The sequence below is a fragment of the Chlorocebus sabaeus genome, chromosome 18 (genome assembly GCF_047675955.1).
Source record: "Chlorocebus sabaeus isolate Y175 chromosome 18, mChlSab1.0.hap1, whole genome shotgun sequence".
Taxonomy (NCBI): Eukaryota; Metazoa; Chordata; class Mammalia; order Primates; family Cercopithecidae; genus Chlorocebus; species Chlorocebus sabaeus.
Window position 1 is genome coordinate 61,044,190 of NC_132921.1, and position 20,771 is coordinate 61,064,960.

At 35.8% G+C, this 20,771-nt stretch overlaps 1 protein-coding gene across 1 annotated transcript in view; it reads right to left on the minus strand.

Annotated features, from left to right (window-relative positions):
* Window positions 1-20,771, minus strand: part of MIB1 (MIB E3 ubiquitin protein ligase 1) — a 132,722-nt gene that overhangs the window by 24,300 nt on the left and 87,651 nt on the right. Inside the window, exons 13-15 of the mRNA XM_007974474.3 lie at window positions 7,475-7,607; window positions 3,326-3,412; window positions 2,315-2,476 (exon numbers count right to left, since the gene is read on the minus strand). Coding sequence (XP_007972665.1) covers window positions 2,315-2,476; window positions 3,326-3,412; window positions 7,475-7,607 — 382 coding nt within the window. The remainder of the gene's footprint in view (window positions 1-2,314; window positions 2,477-3,325; window positions 3,413-7,474; window positions 7,608-20,771) is intronic.

Sequence of the window (20,771 nt, forward strand, 5' to 3'; positions counted from 1 at the left end):
CAGTTAGCAACCAACTTGAAACAATGACAGGACAGAAAACTGAGAAAAGAACCAATGACTAGGAACTGAGCCAAGATATAGAGAATGAGACAAATTAGGGTCTGATCATATTATCTGAGATTCTTCTCATCATCTTATGTGAAAACAGTAGCAATAATTGTTAACATTTATTGAGTGTCTAAAATGGATCAAGTATTATTTTACACACTTTCCATGATCTTTACAACAACCTTATCAAGGTAAGTGCTCTCCTCTTCCCATTTTAAAATGAGAAAAAAAGAGGCACACAGAGCTAAGAGAATTTACCCATGGTCATAAATAAGGCAGAGGTCTCAAACACTTTGGTCTCAGAACCTTTTACCCTCTTAAAAATGATTTAAAAATTTATATGGAAATGTGAAGGACTTAGAATAGTCAAATTAACTTCGAAAAAACAAGAAAACTGGAGGACGTACACTACCTGACTTCAACACGTATTATGTAGACAGTAATCAAGACTGGGGGAAATAGCTAAAAACATAGACCAATGGAACAGAATACATGATCCAGAAAGAGATCCTCACATAAACAATTAACTGATTTTGGATAAAAGTACACTGGCAATTCAGTAGAAAAAGAAAGTCTTTTCAGCCAGGTGTGGTGGCTCATGCCTGTAATCCCTGGACTTGGGGAGACTGTAGCAGGTAGATCACGAGGTCAGGAGTTCGAGACCAGTCTGGTCAACATAGTGAAACCCCGTGTCTACTAAAAATACAAAAAATCAGTGGGGTGTGGTGGTGTACACCTGTAATGCCAGCTACTTGGGAGGCTGAAGCAGGAGAATCGCGTGAACCTAGGAGGTGGAGGTTGCAGTGTCCCAAGATCACACCATTGCACTCCAGCCCGGGCAACAGTGCGAGACTCTGTCTCAAAAAAAAAAAAAAAGAAAAGAAACAGAAAGTCTTTTCAACTAATGGTACTGGAACAACTGGATATCCACAAGTAAATGAACCTGGATCCATACGTCACACAATATATAAAAATTAACTCAAAAAGAATCATAGATAGACCTAAACATAACAGCTAAAACTTTATAAACTTCTAGTACAAAACATAAAACCTTAGTGATCTTGGGTTTGGCAAAGATGTCTCAGACAGAACACAAAAAAAAACATAAATGATGAAAGAAAAACTTGATAAATTAGGCTTCTTCAAAATTAAAAAACCTGACTCTTCCAAATCACTATTAGAAAAATGAAAAGGGCTGGGCGTGGTGGCTCACGCCTGTAATCCCAGCACTTCGGGATGCAGAGGTAGGCGGATCACGAGGTCAGGAGATCGAGACCATCCTGGCTAACAAGGCAAAACCCCGTCTCTACTAAAAAGAATACAAAAAATTAGCCGGGCATGGTGGCGGGCGCCTGTTAGTCCCAGCTACTCAGGAGGCTGAGGCATAAGAATCACCTGAACCCAGAAGGCGGAGGTTGCAGTGAACCGAGATCATGCCACTGCACTCCAGCCTAAGCGACACAGCGAGACTCCGTCTCAAAAAATAAAAAATAAAAAAAGAATGAAAAGACAAATCTCCTACCAACTGGGAGAAAATATGTGCATTCACATATAAAGAATTTGTATTCCGATTACATAACGAACTCTCAAAACTCAGTAATAAGAAAACAACAAGCACAACAAAATAATGAACAAAAGATTTGAGCAAACACTTTGTAAAATACATAGTGTTGATAGGCAAATGAAAAGATGCTCAATATCAATAGTCATTAGGGAAATGCAAATTAAACCACAGTAAGATACCACCACATATCTATTTATGAATGGTTGATGTCAAAAAGAACTGAACAGCCAGACGTGGTGGCTCAGGCCTGTAATCCCAGCACTTTGGGAGACCAAGACAGGTGGATCACCTGAGGTCAGGAGTTCAAGACCAGCCTGACCAACACGGTGAAACCCTGTCTCTACTAAAAATACAAAAATTAGCTGGACGTGGTGGCAGGCGCCTGTAATCCCAGCTACTTGAGAGGCTGAGGCAAGAGAATCGCTTAAACCCGGGAGGTTGCAGTGAGCAGAGATGAAGCCATTGCACTCCAGCCTTGGCAACACAGTGAGAGTCCATAACAACAACAACAACAGAATTGAACAACTTTTGGTAAAAATGTGGAGCAATAAGTTAGTACTGACTAAGTTCATAAACTAAGTTTCTAAGTACGTAGCTCTGATAAAATATTTTATCCAATACAGATTAGATTACCAGTAAATATAAGATCTTGCATAAAAAGGTTCTTCCACTGGTACTGAATGAATGATGATCTTTACTCACTGTGTTTTTGGATGGCTCCCAGGCAGCATCCACCTTCCCCACATCTTGCATATCTTGGAGCTGACGTAGCTGAGACAAAGTGTGATGCCTTAGAGCTTCATGCAAAGGAGTATCCCCATCCTTATCCTGAATATCCAGCTTGGCACCTGCACGGACCAAAAGCTAAAAGAGAAAGATGTCTCATATTGGTAACGTGTCCACATACATAAGAAACTTCAACATATCTAAAGTAATGGTGAGAGCACCCTGGACCTACTGAAGAAGTTACCACTAAAGCTAATCATTTTTATGCTTTTGCCTTCTACTCTTCTCCAACCCTGTGGCTCCTTACAAAGACTGATGGGTTCTGGTTATTTAAATATATTGAATGAGAGAAAATAAAAATACATGAGAATCGATATGTTGCTTAATTCATCTACTCTAAGATGATGATAATGGGGGGATATTTAGGACTTTATTTCTCTTTTTAACTTTAGATATATGACTTGAGATATGTTAAGCACTTCCACCAGGACCAAATCATAATGTTCAAAATTCTTTTATTATGTAAACAAACAAGCAACTGTTATTATTGATTCCATTTCTTTTGGTAAATTTTCTCCAAATGTATGGTCATGAGGAAAGCCATGGAGGATAGCAAGAGGAATTTCAAATAACAATAAATGTGAACAGTGTTTGCTAAACTACAACCCCTTAAATAAAAATGCATAGTTGACATTTCAATAGATTACTTTAGCAGTAAATACAAGTTTATTAAAACTTTGCTTATGGTGCTTTACCAATTTCCCTAATCCTTACTACTGAAGAGCTTTAGAAAAGTACCATCTATATATAGAAACCAATCTCAAGCATATAGTCTTACGTGTCTTGGCAAATTGTATTCAGATTTACTTACATCTAACTATGCCATTTTGAGACATGTAACACTGTATCATTTCAATTTTCAGGAAGTTCTAAGAATCTGTATGGTTAAAATGTAATTGTAAGCTAAAATGTATGTCAATACTTTACCCTAACAATTTGGGTATGCTGTCGTTCAACAGCAAGGTGTAGGGCAGTTTGTTGGTTCACATTCTGGATATCCAGGTTTGCGTTACCCTGAACGAGAAAAACAAATTTTAAATGGTTAAAGTAAAGTAAACATGAAAACAGTAAAGAACATGAAAACTAACTACTCATAAGGAATAAATAACACCGAACACTGCTGGCTACTTTCTCCTTCAGCTGCTGTAAGGTTATTCTCATATGGTAACAGTTGCTATTAAAGTAGAAAAATGGATGGGGCAACTAACTTTCCGAAGTAAAACAGCAAGTTTTAAAAATCATCTTTATTATGCTAATTCCATCTAAGAACAGTTAAAAAGGACAAAGCACAGTACAGTTCAAAGACAGATCTCTTTCAATCTCCACTATAAAGCAATGGAAATAATTAACTCCTTAGAACTGTAAATATTCCCTGAAAAGTTATATTAATGAGTCTGCACACTGGATTTAGATTTACTTTAATGACCTAATAAGTTCACTTCCCCTTGCTGCATATTTGAGCTCTTCCTCAATCTGTGAAAAGAAACTTTGCTTTAGGTGAGAAGGCAATGCTTAATTCGTACATAAAAGTATGCATTAAAGCAAGCAGAAAGTCCTACCCCAGATCCTAGGGCAGCCAAAGAATCATATGAGAAAAGCTGAACCCTGATGAAGAAAGAGACTGAGGCACAAAATAAGTGCACCTCGGAGTCTGGGGACCTAGGTCAAAGCTCCATCATCTATTTCCTCAGCTCCAAAATGGTGACAGTTAAAATCTATTTCACAAGGTTAATGTGAAGATTAAGAAAAATAACATATAAAAATGGCGAGCAAATGTCTAGCATAATTTTAAATTTTTAAAAAATGAGATCAACAAAAGAGCTGAAGATTCAAAAGATAAACTTTGATCATTTCGTTTAGGTCTTAGAACCACGCATGCCCTCTGGTTACAACTCTGATACTAGGGAGGGGTATATGGAGCTGAAACTTTGGTAATGTTATATTATATTCTTCAAGATGGGAATTTCTCATTTGTTTTTATTATGTTTCTTTGATGTGTGGTCAGAGGGCACCTGATCTCAGCTTCTTTTCTTCTTTTTTGAGATGGAGTCTCACTGTGTCACCCAGGCTGTAGTGCAGTGGCACACAGCTCACTGCAGCCTCAAACTCCTGAGCTTAAGGAATACTCCTGCCTTAGCCTCCCGAGTGTCAGCTTAATTTTTTATCATGTCTATTTCTCATAGAAATGTGAACAATGGGGATTTTCTTTAAGTTTCCTGAGTTTTTCCAGCATTGACATTTCACTAAATAGTATTCATTGCATGGGTGCACCACAATTTGCACAATTTGTTTATCCAGGCACTAGCTTAATTAACATTTGGCTTCGCTTCCAGTATGAGGCTAATAATAACTGCTGCAAACATTCTGTACAAGTATTTGCTTAGAAAGGTGTCCAACGTTCTCTTGAGTACATACCTAGTAGTGGGATAGCTAAGTCACATGGTAAATTTATGTCAAACTTTGTAAGAAACCACCAATTTGTTTTTCAAAGTGCCTGCTTTAAAAAAACACCAGCACTGTATACGAATTCTAATTGTTCCACATCCTAACCAATACTTGGTTTTATTGGTCTTTTAATTTTAGTCATTCTAGTGGGCAACTGGTAGTATCTGGTTGTGGTTATTTCTATTTTGTTAATCACTAATGACACTTTCACTTGCCTATTTGCTAACTGTATATCTCCTTTAGTAAAGTGGATGTTTAAATCTTTTGATCATTTTTATATTTGTCCTTTTATTTATTTTTTTTTGGAGATGGTGTCTCACTCCCTCTTCACCCAGGCTGGAATGCAGTGGCATGAAGCCTCAACCTCCCAGGCTCAAGTGATCCTTCCATCTCAGCCTCCCAAGTACCTGGGACACAGGCACATGCCACCACACCCAGCTAATTAAAATATATATATATACACACACGTGTGTGTGTGTGTGTGTGTGTGTGTGTGTGTGTAGTAGAGATGAGTTCTCACAATGTTGCCCAGGCTGGTCTCGAACTCTTACACTCAAGCAATTCTCCTGCCTCAGCCTCCTAAAGTGCTGGGATTACAGGCATGAGTCACCAGGCCTGGCTGGTTTTATGGTTTAAGTTTTTATGTTCAGGTCTATGACCCATTTAATTTTTGGATAAGCTGTGAAGTAAAGTCAAGGGTTTTTGTTTGGGTTTTTTTGTTTTTGGTATATGGATATCTACTCGGTTTAGCCCTATTTTTGGGAAACAATCCTTTCCCATATTACTTTGGCACTTCTATAAAAAAAAAAGGAATTGACTATATATGTATGGTTCTTTTTTTCTTAAGTAATTTGAGTTGCTGTTTATACATATGTGTGGTTCTACTTCTGCATTTTTTATTCTTTTGGTTTGTATGATTGCTATATAGAAAATACTAAGTAATCCACAGAGAAGATACTAGAATCAGTTTAAGCAAGGTCACAGGATACATGGAAAACATACAAAAACTGTATTTGTATCTATTAGCAATATATAATTGGAAATTGAAATGTAAAAACAATTCTGTTGAGTGACTCATTGATTGACTGGGCCTCGCTCTGCTGCCCAGGCCAGAAGGCAGTGGTGTTATCACAGTTCACTGTAACCTCCAACTGCTGGGCTCAAGCAATCCTCCTGCTTCAGCCTACTGAGTAGCTGGCATTACAGGGGCGTGCTACCACATCCAGCTAAAATACAATTTATAATAGCATCTGCAAAAGCCTACTGAAGAACAAATCTAATATATGCAAGAGCAATCAAACTCCCAAAAGACTTTTTAATATAAACTAATAAGCTGATTCTAAAATTTATATGGACAAGGCATGGTGGCACTTTGGGAGGCTAAGGCAAGATGATCACTTGAGACCAGGAGTTTGAGACCAGCTTCGGCAACATAGAACTTGTCTCTACAGAAAAAATAAATAAATAAAAGCCAGGCATGGTGGCACATGCCTACAGTCCCAGCTACTTGGGAGGCAGGAGGATTGCTTGAGCCTGGGAGATTAAGGCTGCAGTGAGCCGTGATTGTGCCACTGTACTCCAGCCTGGGTGAAAGAGTGAGATCCAGTCTCAAAAGCAAACAAAAAATTACATGCAAATGCAAAAGATCTAGAACATTAGAGGAATCCTGAGAAAGAAGAAGAAAGAGGATTTAATCTATCTGATTTCAGGACTTACTACAAGGCAACAATAACCAAGACATCAAGATAGTGTTACAAGTTCACTTAGATTTTTGAATAAAAAGGAATTATCATAATTAACAGAGAGTAGTAATTTTAATAGTAAAGATTTAAAGTAGTGGGGGGGTAGCTTAACTTTTGATATATTTCTTTAAATTTCTGTAGTTTTTGGAATGTATACTTTATAATTTGGTATTTAATTACATATATTATTTGCTAAATTTTTCTGTTTCATCTTCTTAACTAGACTATAAATTCCTTGAAGTCAGGAACCACAGATAATTCTTTGGTAATTTCAGTGCATCTATATGGCATATGCTTTACTGAAGCATATGAAAAATTTGCTGAAATTACTAAAATATCCTAAAACCACAAAATAGGCTCCTTGCAAAATCCAATCTCATAAAAACATAGTGTCATCCTATTCTGAGATGAATGAAATGACTAAGGTGAGTCTGTAATGCTATCAAGTCATAAATTCCAGGGGTCAGCAGTAGTTATGAAATAAATCCCCAATCTTAGCTACAAACTGCAGTCTGCTGACAACTGGCCACACTGTTTAATTATCAACACAGATGGTCTTGGTGCTGTGGTTGATGATACTTCCATAACAGTGGCAGCCATTCTGGGAAATCTCTGTTAGTTGATGCCCATTTCGTAGCACCAATCCAGGAAGACTGTGCAGAGGAAATCCTGGGAATTGAGGGACTTACTCTCACACACACATTACCATCCTGCATTTAAGAAGTATTGGGCAGAAGACAGAATATGCATTATATCTGAATTTTCATCATCATGAGGTTTTACTGGAACCTACTAACAGGCAATTTATAAAGCAATAAATAAATGAATGGCAATGGTCCCAAATTGTTTTAAAAAAGAGAGAGAGAGAATTATTTAACTCTTTTCTTACCTGATGTACCAACAGTTCCGCCACTTCTACATGATTATTAAGGGCAGCCAGATGTAAGGCAGTATAACCATCATCTTTCTTCTCATCCACAATCCATGGTCTTGGTAATTTAGATAGTAAAACACGCATTGCACTGAAAGTTAAATTCACATTATTTCTATATTTGCATAATTTGATATATTTTCTTTAGAAAATACACTCAAAAGAAACTTTTGCAATCAAATGAAGATACTCCTCTTTAAAGAAAATCATGCTCTTAGAGACAAATAGAAATTCCACTTTTCTAAATCTCAAATGTGCAGCTTTAATTTAATTTTTTTTTTTTTTTTTAGAGATGAGGTCTTGCTACGTTGCCCAGGCTGGCCTTGACAGAGACTACAGGTGCATGCCGCCATGCCCAGCTAGCTTTTTGGTATTTTGAGAGGTAGACACACTATTACTATCTGGGAAATAGAATCAAAACAGAATGGAAGTGCTACAAAGAGGAAACACAAGAGGGAAAAACCAAAGAGAAAAGAAATATACCCTAATGAGGGCACCACTTTGGCTTTGTGGAACCTCTCAGGTTCAGTATCAATAGTATTTATTAATGAAACAGTTAATGAAGAACAGCCAGATAACAATTTTTAGAAGTAGGAAAAACTTTGATAATTAAAACACTATATACGCTGAACTATCTTAGCTGACAGATTATTGTGTAGCTGGTTATCATGAATTGCAGAGTTAAAATTTGACATACGTCATTTAGAAGTGGTAAACCAAGTTTGGAGCAAAACACACAAAATGGCCATTATAATTTAATATTTAAAATGTAAAAATCAGTAAAAAAAAATTTCCAAGGCAAAAAATAGAAAGTTATACAAAAGAGAATTAAAGATGTAAACTCCAGGCACCGAAGAGCAGAACTAAGTTCAAGACGTCTGAGAATGGGTTGTGGAGGATTGAAGAACCTCTAAAATTACACTTAATCATTTGGAAACTTTTATTAAACTTTTTTTTTTTTTTGAGATGGAGTCACGCTCTGTTGCCGAGGCTGAAGTGCAGTGGCACCATCTCGGCTCACTGCAAGCTCTGCCTCCGGGTTTATGCCATTCTCCTGCCTCAGCCTCCCAAGTAGCTGGGACTACAGGCGCCCACAACCACACCCAGCTAATTTTTTGCATTTTTAGTAGAGACGGGGTTTCACCTTGTTAGCCAGGATGGTCTCGATCTCCTGACCTCATGATTCACCCGCCTTGGCCTCCCAAAGTGCTGGTATTGCAGGCGTGAGCCACTGCACCCAGCCTTTTATTAGACTTTTTAAACAGGTTTATGAACCCAAAGTACACTGAGAATCACAGCTTACAGAGCCCCTTCCATGGCTGTAACTGAGTTATAATCACTGTTTGGGGATAACAGACTTCTTTGGAAAGCTATGGGCTCTCCTCCAGAGAAATGCATATCAAAATCTTTACCTATTAATACAATTTTGGGTGAGTCTACAAACCCCTAAATCCCATTCATGGACTTCATGTAAGACTAAGGTTTTCTGTTTTTGTTTTAAGTCACTAGTAAGGATTTTACTCCTCCTCATTCCATAAATTGAAATAAAATACTAGATATTATACAGACTTTGAGATTCTCAATGGGAAAAAGTATTGGTAACACATTATACTACTGATGTTTGGATAGTCATGATGTGAATGCCATACATTACCTCTTACCCTACACATTTGAGCACGTAAGAAACAGAACTTACAGGGGTAAACAGTTCTGGAAAATTTTAAAGATACAAGTATTAAATCATGTGAAAAGTGAAAAAACATTTTATTAAAATCAAAATGTAAAAATAATAATGTAAATACTTGTCATTGACTTAAACAAAAATTGTGATATAATCATGTTGAGAGGAATGGTAGTAACAGAGGGTATTACTTTTAAATCTTCATTTTCCATAACATGAAATCACTAGATGCCTATAATTGATAAATTAAGAAATTACAGGATAAATTACAAGTTGTTGGTGCAGACAAAAAAACGGGTAAGGAGGGATGAAGCAGAAGATATTCATCTTTCATTATAAGTTTTGTAGTAACATTTGACTTAACTATGTACATATATTAGCTTGATTAAAAACTTTTTTTTGTTTTTTTCTGAGACAAAGTTTCTCTTTGTTGCCCAGGCTAGAGTGCAGTTAGTGGCACAATCAGAGTTCACTGCAGTTTCAACCTCCCAGGCTCAAGTGATCCTCCTGCCTCAGCCTCCCGAGTAGTTGGGAGTATGGGTACATGCCACCATATCCAGCTAATTTTTGTGTAGTTTTTGTAGAGATGGGATTTCACCATGTAACAGCCCAGGCTGGTCTTGAACTCCTGAGCTTAAGCCATCCACCCGCCTTAGCCTCCCAAAGTGCTGGGATTACAAGCATGACCCACCATGCCCAGTCTAAAAACGTTTTTGAAATCAAAACACTAAGATAATATTTGGGCTTATTGCCTTGAAGTATTTTTAATATGCACCTGTATTCCTTTTAACCTCTTAGATATACCACTGTTACAGAAAGTATTAAATTATAGTGTGGTTCACAGTACCTTCATGTTTTTTTTAAAGTCTTTGAGTGAATAGATATTTCTGAGAAGCTGGTTAACAGAATCATGTTTCCCATTGCCTTCCATTCTAGTTTCAGAAGTAATTCTCATATTATTAGGTTGGTGCAAAAGTAATTGCAGTTTTTGCCATTAAAAGTTAATACAATGCCAACAGCTCAAAGAAAGGAAACGGGTAGGAGAGCAATTCCTCCTCTGGGCACAAGCTGCTGGTGGAGATGAAGCCATCATGTACTTGTTCTTCTGGTCTTGCATGTCATAAGCAAACAAGCTAGGGGAAGTTGAAGTCCCTCAAAAGGGCCATGGCTCAGAAAGTTATTAAGACACTTACACAGAAACAGATATGTATTCTTGAAAGCCTGCTGGTTCTTTGCTGTCTCCTTACTTTGTGTCTTTTTGGGTTTTTCTCTCAGTAGGATATATATATATAACTGAACCGTTAGAACAAGGGAAAGACAGTAATTCCAGGATATCACTTAAGTGACAAAAATTGTCCTAGTCTCTTCCAGATCACCTTCTACAAAGTACTCAAATCCTAACATTAAAATGAAAAGGTAATGCATTTAATAAAATGTTTTTTCACTTTTCACATGATTTAATACTTGTATCTTTAAAATTTTCCAGAACTGTTTACCCCTGTAAGTTCTGTTTCTTACGTGCTCAAATGTGTAGGGTAAGAGATAATGTATGGCATTCACATCATGACTATAGGGAGGTAGTTTTCATCTCAGAACAAATCTACTCTGTTAATTAATCCCACTTACATAAATGTTGCAAATTACAATATTAAAAAGTCAGAATTAAAATACCGTCTTTATTCCCCTTAAAATACGAGAAATACACCATAAAAATAAAAATTGAAAAAAATGTGGCATTATTTAATAGAAATGCCTCATTTTAAACTGATTAAATGAACTGTTAAAACACTAGCAAGGTATTTTAAATAGAAATGGTGATTTGAGATCTCCCATAGAAATAATGTTCTATTGGCAAATGAATACATCAGATAAGTTAATTGAGTAAATAAAACATACAGATAACAACTAGAGAAAAAGATTTGTAGAAAAGGAAATCCAGAAGTCCAATTAAGCTAAAAATTAAATCACCAGCATGGAATCACAATAAAAAAAGATAAAAACTATGTGTCTTTATCTGGAAAATAATAACTGGTTTTAAAAGAGAGAGAGAGAGAAAACAGTTTGTGTGAAGACTGGAAAAATAAGGAGAAAAAGGATTTGTCTATGTATCTTCAAAATTATCCACAAAGAAAGTCTCCTGACAGGCAACTGTGGTATTCTTTTTTGCCCTGCAGTAAATACTACATCATCACATGGAAAATTATCACAGGTTAATGACACTGTTAAGATCATCCAATCAATTGTCCTGCTCACCAATTAATTTCCAATTTTAATTTAGCTTTTCAGACTAGATCTGTTTTCTCCCCTAGCAGAGAAAAAAAAAAAAAAATCTACTGATTAGCTATTTTTGAGAACTGTACTTAGCAATAATATTTCTTTCTGTAAATAGTAATTTGATATTCTGACTTACATATCAATCTCTTACAAGCTTAAATAATGTTAGTCAGTCATCCCAAGTCCAATTACTTCTGGACCCATAAAGTTAATGCCCAAACCTGGACCCTGTGAAGCCCTCACTAAGCATTCTCACCTATAACATCTCTAGCTCATATCTCTTAACTACAACAAACGGTCATGATTCATATCTAATACCAAAAGTGCTATAGAAATCTCTTACAAAATACCTATAAGGGTCAGGCGTGGTGGCTCATGCCTATAACCTGTAACATGAAACTTTGGGAGACCAAGGCAGGTGGCATTTTGGGAGGCCGAGGCAGGTGGATCACTTGAGACCAGGAGTTCAAGACCAGCCTGGCCAACATGGTGAAACCCGTCTCCACAAAAAATCCAAAAATTAACCAGGCATGGTGGTGCGTGCCTGTAATCCCAGCTACTTGGGAGGCTGAGGCAGGAGAATCACTTGAACCCTGGGAGGTGGAAGTTGGCAGTGAGCCAAGATCACACCACTGCACTCCAGCCTGGGGTACAAAGCAAGACTTTGACTCAAAACAAAAAAAAAAAACAAAAAAAAACCTATAAGGCTGTTTTAAAAATTAAATGAGTTAATAAAAATGTCTCAGTATATGGTCTCAAATTCTTCAATATAATAGTATTATGACAACTTTTAAGATTATAGACATATACTCAAACATAGTACAAATTCTTCTTTGCCCCCTCCTCTTTCCCAATACTCCTCTCACATACATACATATATGTATGAGATGGAGTCTTGCTCTGTCGCCCAGCCTGGAGTCCAGTGGCTCGATCTTGGCTCACTGCAACCTCCGCCTCCCGGGTTCAAGCACTTCTCTGCCTCAGACTCCTAAGTAGTTGGGCTTACAGGCGCACACCACCACGCCTGGCTAATTATTATTTTTTTTTTTTGTATTTTTAGTAGAGACGGGGTTTCACCATCTTGGCCAGGCCGGTCTTGAACTCCTGACCTCATGATCCACCCACCTCGGCCTCCCAAAGTGCTCGGATTACAGGCATGAGCCACTGCACCCAGCCGCCTCCTATATTCTTGATCTTGATAACCCTTCTTACCATTTAATCAGCCATTCTACTCAGAAACCAGGGAATCATTCTAGACTCTTTCCCCTCTTCTTATGTCCACATTCAATTTGTCCTGCCATTTCTCCTTTTTAAAACTAAACTGTTCTTCCCAATGGCCCCCAGTCTTCCTTCCACTGTATTCTCTATACCACCCCACACAAATCTGACCATTTCACAAATTTCACATATTCTTTTTAAACGAATCTTTTAAATACAAGACTAGTTTTGATTAAAAAAAAAATTCTAAAATATACTTCCCTGCCTTTAATATACTTTTAAAAGAACATGAGACTAAACGTAATATTTTCGTGAAATCAATTACAGCAAAATCAACTTGATTTTTACTAAGCTGTGGAGAAACACTGCAGATAGCCCCAAATCAAAACTAATGCAAGGGTCAACTAGCCAGGAGAGGGTGAATTAATTTTTGGTTTTGTTTTTAAATAATCTATTTTAGAGCAATGTTAGATTTATAGAACACTGCAAAGCTAGTACAGAGTTTCCATATACTCCTCATCCTTGTTATTAACATTTTACATAGTATGGTACATTTGTTACAATAAGCCAATGATGAAGCACTGTTATTAACCAAAGCCCACACTTGAGATTTCCTTAGTTTTATTCAATGTTCTTTCTCTGCTCCAGAATACCACATTACATTTAGTTGTCTTTTCTCCTTAGCTCCCTTAGGTTGTGACAGTTTCCCAGACTTTCCTTGTTTTTGATGAATCTGACAGTTTTGAAGAGTACTAATGGGATATCTGTAGAATATTCCCAAGTTGGAATTCATCTGATGCTTTTCTCATGATTACACTGTGCTATTGGTTCTTAGTAAGAAGGCCACAGAGATAAAGTGCCATTTAATCACATCACACCAAGGATACATACTATCAGCATGCCATGTGACTCCAGAAGTTAACCTTGATCACCTGGCTGAAGTAGTGTCCGTCATGTTTTTCCAATGTAAACATTTCCATATCTCTAAACTATGCTCTTAGGAAGGAAGTGACTACATACAGCCCACATTTAAGGAGCAGGAAGTTATACTTCACCTCCTTGAGGGTGAAGTAGCTACATAAGTTATTTGAACCAAGACCTATAGCCCGCTCATCTTAATCAAAAATTGCCAACCCCCTCAAAAAAAATAATAATAATACAGGGCCATCTTTGGGCCCAGCCCAAAGAAAAGAGGTCATCTTTGGGCCCAGCCTGCAAGATATGCAAGGGAAAGTTAAGCAAAACAGCTTCTGGTCCCCTCACTCTCATGTCAACAGCAGTAGTTCAGAGCAGCCTGTCCCCTCTCTTTCCATGGGACAGGCAATCTTAGGAAGACATACTATAATCACAAGGACAGTTGCAGGCTGTTTCCTGCAGCACTTTAGTTAACTAAGAGGAGACTGTTAAGCTGCAAGAGCTGAGGTCTGTAGAGTTACTGGGATAAAGGTGTTACCAGCTTGAGAATTCAGTAATTTTGTTAAGCCAATAGACTGTCTCACCTGTGAAGTATAGTATATGAGATTTGGAGATATTTTTCCTAATGCTCAATTTGGTTGTTTTCCAAGAGGTTAAGGACATGGATGTTTTAAAGATAAGATCTTACTACCAGTTAAGCAGGCATTTGTGAATAGTGCCAAAGAAGCATTAAGTTCCGGAACAACTAATAGCAGTGCCTAGCATAATCCCTGGCACATGATAGTACTCAAACGTTTGCTGAATGATGAACAAATGAGTTCTAAGAAGTAGAGGGGACAAGCAGCTGTCTACACTGGTATGTAGTATTCAAGTGGCACTGGGTCAATTTTTATGGCCTGCCATGCTTTGCAATCTTTCTTCAGAGGCAGGCAACATTTTCCCAAACCCTACTAGCTAAACTGTGGAGGACTTATATATTAGCACTACTTAACGCAAAACAACATTAGAATAGTACTGTAGTACATATTAGGTGTTCAATAAATGTTTGCTAAATTAATGAACAACCTCTCAAATAGGTAAAGTAGATTAGTCCAGAATTCAAAAAGGAATTTATTAAGAAAACTGATCAACTGCCAGTAGTTCTTCTGGGCATGCTAAAAGCAGGTTACTATACAACTGAGCACGTTTTGATCAAAAAGGTATACTTAGTATACCTAGTATAAGGAACTCAAAGTTTTGTTGAATGGAAGAAATGAATAAACAAATAATAAAATAATCAATCATCTTTCTGAATATACTGAGGCAAAGATATTAGCAATATATATTTGGTGCATGGTTGAGTTCCCAAGAGGAATAATTTCCTAACTCATTTCATTACTACAAATCAGAGGAGCAGTGTGGCATAGTGGTGAAGAGCTCTCAGTCTGAAACCAAATTATCTGAGTTCAAATTCTGGCTCTAGCCACAATGGCTAGTGACTTCAGCAGATGACTTAACTTCTGTACCTCAGTTCCCTCATCTGTAAAATGTGAGAAGAATCACAAATCCTATTTTATAGGGCCATTAGAAAAATTAAACGAGTTAATATTTATAAAGGGCTTAGAAAGAGAATCTGGCACGTAACACATTATATAAGTGTTTGCTTAAAAAATAAGTACTTTCACTGCCACAAAATCGTTACCAAAATGGGGTACTTGAGAAAACTGAAAATTAACCTACTTTATACTCTGAGACAAGTCATCTTCTCATAATATGAGCAAAATTATTTCATTATCTAGGAAAGTTGTTTAAAATTGCCCAGTATCTAAAGTAGTAGTCCTTATGTCACTGTTTTAAAATAGACATTCAAAATAATTAAACTGCTATGATATTAAATGCTAAAGACAAAAAGAATGTGAAGGACAAACTTCTGTAGGTGTGTAAGCTCAGAAAACTCATAATAGTTCTTATTGTTTCTTAAGAGGACATATTTGTATTACAAACAAGGTATAGTTGGTTTCTCTTGTGCATTTTTATGTGAGATCTTAAACTATATCTCCACAGATTTACTAGATTTCATGTTTTAATATTTTTTCTCTTTGATTAAAAAATTTTCAATATCAAAATCTATTGTGACTATGCTATTAAAATTCAAAACAAAAGTATTTTTACCTCTGAGTCACATACTATGTAACAGAGTTATAGACAGGTTAATGACTATCTCAATCTGTGTAAAGTATGCAATGATCATACCTAAAAGTTACTTCAGAAAATCAGAGAAACATGACAATGTAGAAGGGACAGAAAAAACACTACACATTTGAATATAAAGTAGAATTCATAATAAAATGCATTTGAATACTCAAAAGCATACTGGACCCTGTTTTTACCAAAGCATTATTACAAAAAATTAATTGAAATTGACAGTGAATTGTTTTAAGTAGCACTTCCAAGATATCATTTACATACTATTTTCTTCTCCCTTAATGGTGTCTCTCCACCACCAATATACAGGTCCTACCTACCATTTCTATACATTTTCCATTCAAATACTATTCAATAAATTTTAAAAGCATGTATATGGCAACAACTAGCTCTAAAGATAACCCTACAAAATCCTTTCAGGCCATTAGCTATGTAATATATAACCATCCATAACTTTTTATCAATCAAAAAATCAGGTTATAAAATATATTTTGGCAGCAGAGGGACTTCACTTGTTCCATAACTGTCTAAAGATTGTCTTGCTACTAGCCAGGGTAATTTTTTTCCTCTTTCCTTTTTTCTCTGCAGTGCTTCTAAGTATAGTGACAGTGCATCAGGCTTTCCTAGTCTCAGCGCAAGCTCAGTGAAAATCTGGGAAATGTAAGTGGAAACATGAGAGACCGCTTTATTTGGCAGTGCTTACCCCCCAAAAAAAAAAAAGTGGGGGGCAGGACAAATGGCAAAGCAGTGTTTGGACCGCAGGATGAACAATCAATAGGCAGAAAGCAAGATTGAGGCTTCCTCAGCTTTTGGATCGACAATCGACAGCTGAGAGGCTATTTTTTGCTATGGTTGACTAAATATGGTCAGGGAAGAGAGAGGCACAAGAGAGCCTGTTTGCCTGGGAGTGCATGTTTCAAATGCTTAGCTGCCTATAAAGCTGTAGCAGTTTAGCCTGTGGTCACTGAGGAAGAATATAAGTTAGCCTCGTAGTGACCATGTGGAAGTCCTGACCTCGCTTGCAGACTTGACCTCTGGATGTGACAAGGTAGCTTCACTACAGATCTACTATTTAATCCTGGAAACTAAAAACCAAAAAAAAAAAAAAAAAATCTAAAAGCAAGACAGATGCAGACTATTTCCTAAGAAGTCAGAAGAACCCAATGTATTCTGGAGGGCAAAGAAAAACAGGGTGAATGTTTACAGTTATTTGGGGGGAATAAGGTGTGTTTTGGGTTCTGGGGTTTTTTTGGGGTTTTTTTTGTCTTTTTTAGACTATAAAATTAACTTCTGCCAACTTTTTCCCCTCTTCTGAAGCATTTCATCTGACAAGCTAGGTTCATTTTCTTGGCCTTTGTAGCAACCTTTTTGATTGCTTAACTTTCCATACATAACTGTGCAAGAGTGTTATATGACATTCCAAATCAGATGGCCAACAATAATTCAATTTTATTGTAGAGTTTTTTTGTGGGTGGGTTTTTTGTTTTTTTTTCTTGTTTTTGTTTTTTTGGTAAAGGGAAGAGGGGAGGAGAGGGAAAAGTAAGCTTGTTTTTTGTTTGCTCGTTTGTTTTTCAAATTTATCTTAAAAGGTGAGGTTCTGTGTTCACTGATACATCCCCTTCCTTCACCGGGCTCATGAAAAGAAATGCTGAATCAGCGAATAGAGTGAACGAACAATCAAGATGAGATGGCTGCTGCTGATGTGATTCTCTAGGTCATTACCTTTCTTCCTGCTGCAAATGCTGCATGACACTAAGCTTACAGGTAACAGAGCACCACAGGCCTGTACTTTTAAGGATGCTTATGACTTTCTGCATGCTTACCTATTATTGACTCGATATATGTTCTCATTGTTAAATTAAATTCTATCTAACCATAGCCTAATTTCACAATTCGAGAGCTAACGTAGTGTAAAAAGGAATATTGTTCAAATACCATGGCAGTAACTTTTGATCTTAAAAATGTACAAATACATTACTGTCATTTACATTATTAAAGATTTAGTCGTTATTGTTTCAGATTAAGTGATGATTTTGCATCTCTAATAAGTCATATCCTGCTTCCAAAGTATACTTATTTTCTAAAACTATTAGCTTCTATTTCAACGTTTAGTCAACCAAAAAACTTGGCAGATCATAAAATACTTTTGAATGCTTACTATTAATTGGCCACAAAAATAAATCAGAACGTGCATGGTGTAATTCTAATGCTGCATTGCTGAAACTGCTGTAGTGCTGGGCTATCTACTGCCACATTCTGATTTGCTCTCTATAAGCTGCACTAGCTTTTTGTCACAAGCTGCAGAAATTCTACTATCCCTGCCCTTTTTTTTTCTCCTTTGCCAAATCTGAAAATTTCTTCAGGTTTTAAATTAACCTTCTAATACCATAATAACTGAAGGCTACTTACCAACTATAATTTCTTTTCATGCTAAATCATCAAGGTAAATAAAACCCAGGTGCTCATAGACTAAAACCTTTCAGTTCTTTGAAGTGATACTTTGTAGAAGTTGATGATTCTGACAGTTATCCTTTATACTAAAAAGATTAAAGAATCAAAAAAACTTAAACTCACCAAAATTAGATATTTCTACATCTATTTGAATTTGTATTCAACGCATAATTGTATTTAACCCAAAGAGAAGCACCAAAGTGCAAAATTCAGGTAAGGAACTAATAAAGAAAAAAGAATGACAAATTTTCAAATGATCATGAGTCCTTATCTGTGACCTTATAAAACACTAACAAAAATTCATAATCTTTAAAAGTTCAATTCATCCACACTCATCCTGGTTTTTCTCCTTGTTGTTTCACCTTCTAGAGTCAATATCAGAAAGAGTTACTGGTTAATTTGTTAGGTTTTGAGTAAGATATCTAGTTTGTGTTTTAAAAAAAAAAAAATTCAATTTAATTAATTACTATCTACCTGTAGGATCTAGAAGCAGACTACAAAAAAAGAAGAAATTCACCCTGAAGACTGAAGAAACATTAGGCTGATTTTAAGTTTCTGAAATATACTCTGTAACACTACACTGATTCTATGAATCTCTTGCAAAAAGAATCAAACCAGGACAAAGTTCAACAGATAACTGGTCAAATGTTTAGGAATGTCTATGTCCACCAAGAACATGGAACCGTTAATGCCATGCTTCAGGTAAACTTGTTACAAAATTTAGTCTTCGATAAATTAGTCTCTGCAAATGATTTACCATTGCTCTACATCAGTAAGCTGAATGTTTCACTAACAAATAAGAAAATAAAATATTTCATGTTTTTACAGCTAACAACTTAGTAATACCTACTCAGAGTACATACTTCTTTATGTACCCATATGAACATACAATGCTATGGAATGTAAAGAAGTATGTATTTTTGGTAGGCAATAGACCACCAAAAGAGAATTAAACTGAGCTAAAAGAAGCTCTTGCTTCTTTCTATGTGAATGACCTTCATATGGTAAATTAACCTACTCATGAATAGATGACCTTTGGCAATACTAACACCAAAAAAAAAAAAGGTTATCTACTACTTATAGATAGAAACTATCCCTAAGGTTTTTATTTCATGAAGGAAAAGAAGATCCACTGAAATAGATTTCAATTATCATGAAACTCCTTTTAAATCATCTAAGTTTAAAACATTCATCTTACATTTTTAAATTAAGTACTCTCATTATTAAAATTTGACTGCAAAAGGGAAAATAGTATTACTAGCACAAAAGAATGAGGAATACACATGACCTATTTTCTGTCTCCACAATTCAATCTTAACTTAAGTATATCTCATTAGTAGGGCTCACTGATTTGTATAGAAAAATAAGATACTAAGAGCTGGTTTCATTCACATGATAAGCTATTTCTTCTCATTTTAATAAATGTATAATCTATTAATATTAGAGGAATTTCTGACCAAAAGTTTTGTTGTTTTAAAAAGGCTTTCTTTTCTGACAGCTACAAATATAGTGGCCCTTGTCCTTCCTCCTCAAGTTTATCAGGGTCTTAATCCAATCTCTACTTCAAATGTGAAGTTAAAACTTAAAATTAATTAAAATGTAAGATTTAAGCATGAAAAATGACAAAATTCTGGCCCACAGCTGTAAGTCAGCAGGGTATATTGGTAATAGACTACCAAATATTTAAAATAAATTAATTTACTATCTGTATTATCTTTGAATTTGCTTTCTCCAAAGAGGGCATGTAAAATGAAAGCACTATAGTCAAGAACCAATTTATACAGATCGAATAACTGTTTTTATTGGTACTATGCAATTACAATCCAACTTCTCTAAACATGATCAATCCATTGTTTAGAAATATTGAAATACTTTTATTTCATGCAGTTTGTAGATTTGTTTTAAAATTCCAAATGCTCTTAGCAAAATTTATAAGCAGTATCTGTTTTACGCTACTAATGACAAAGTCAGAAAAAAAGAAAGAGTAGTATTCACATATTATAACCATTTCTTACCAAAAGTATTATTTCAACTGAAATATTTATACATGTATAAAAAGCATATTTTAAATTTTTTGTATCAGAAATTAAATGGAAATGACTAACTTTAACTACAGTTCATTTTCTCTGTTTAATAAGACAACTAGTTAATACAAAGATGATTTTCACTTTATCAGCAGATTACAATGAAAATGACTGTTACACATGGCCTCATATATGTTACTGCATGTTTATTAGAAATTATAAAAGGCACATAATTTTAAAATTCTGTATTTTCAAAGAAATTAGTTCAAAGCTTAGCCCTTTTGATCATCCACAAAACAGAATGGCAGTGATTCATGTCTATTTGGTAAGTTTACCTGTACAGGTCCTAAATACCTAGAACTCAAAGTAGAGGCTCTTCTATAAAAATACTCAAAGAGTATTACTCATGTTTTATAATAAACAATTATATTAGTCATTCTACAGGTATACAAGTTGTTTAATAATCCTCAAACATCCCAGCAACTAAGAATCTCTTTGCTATAATATT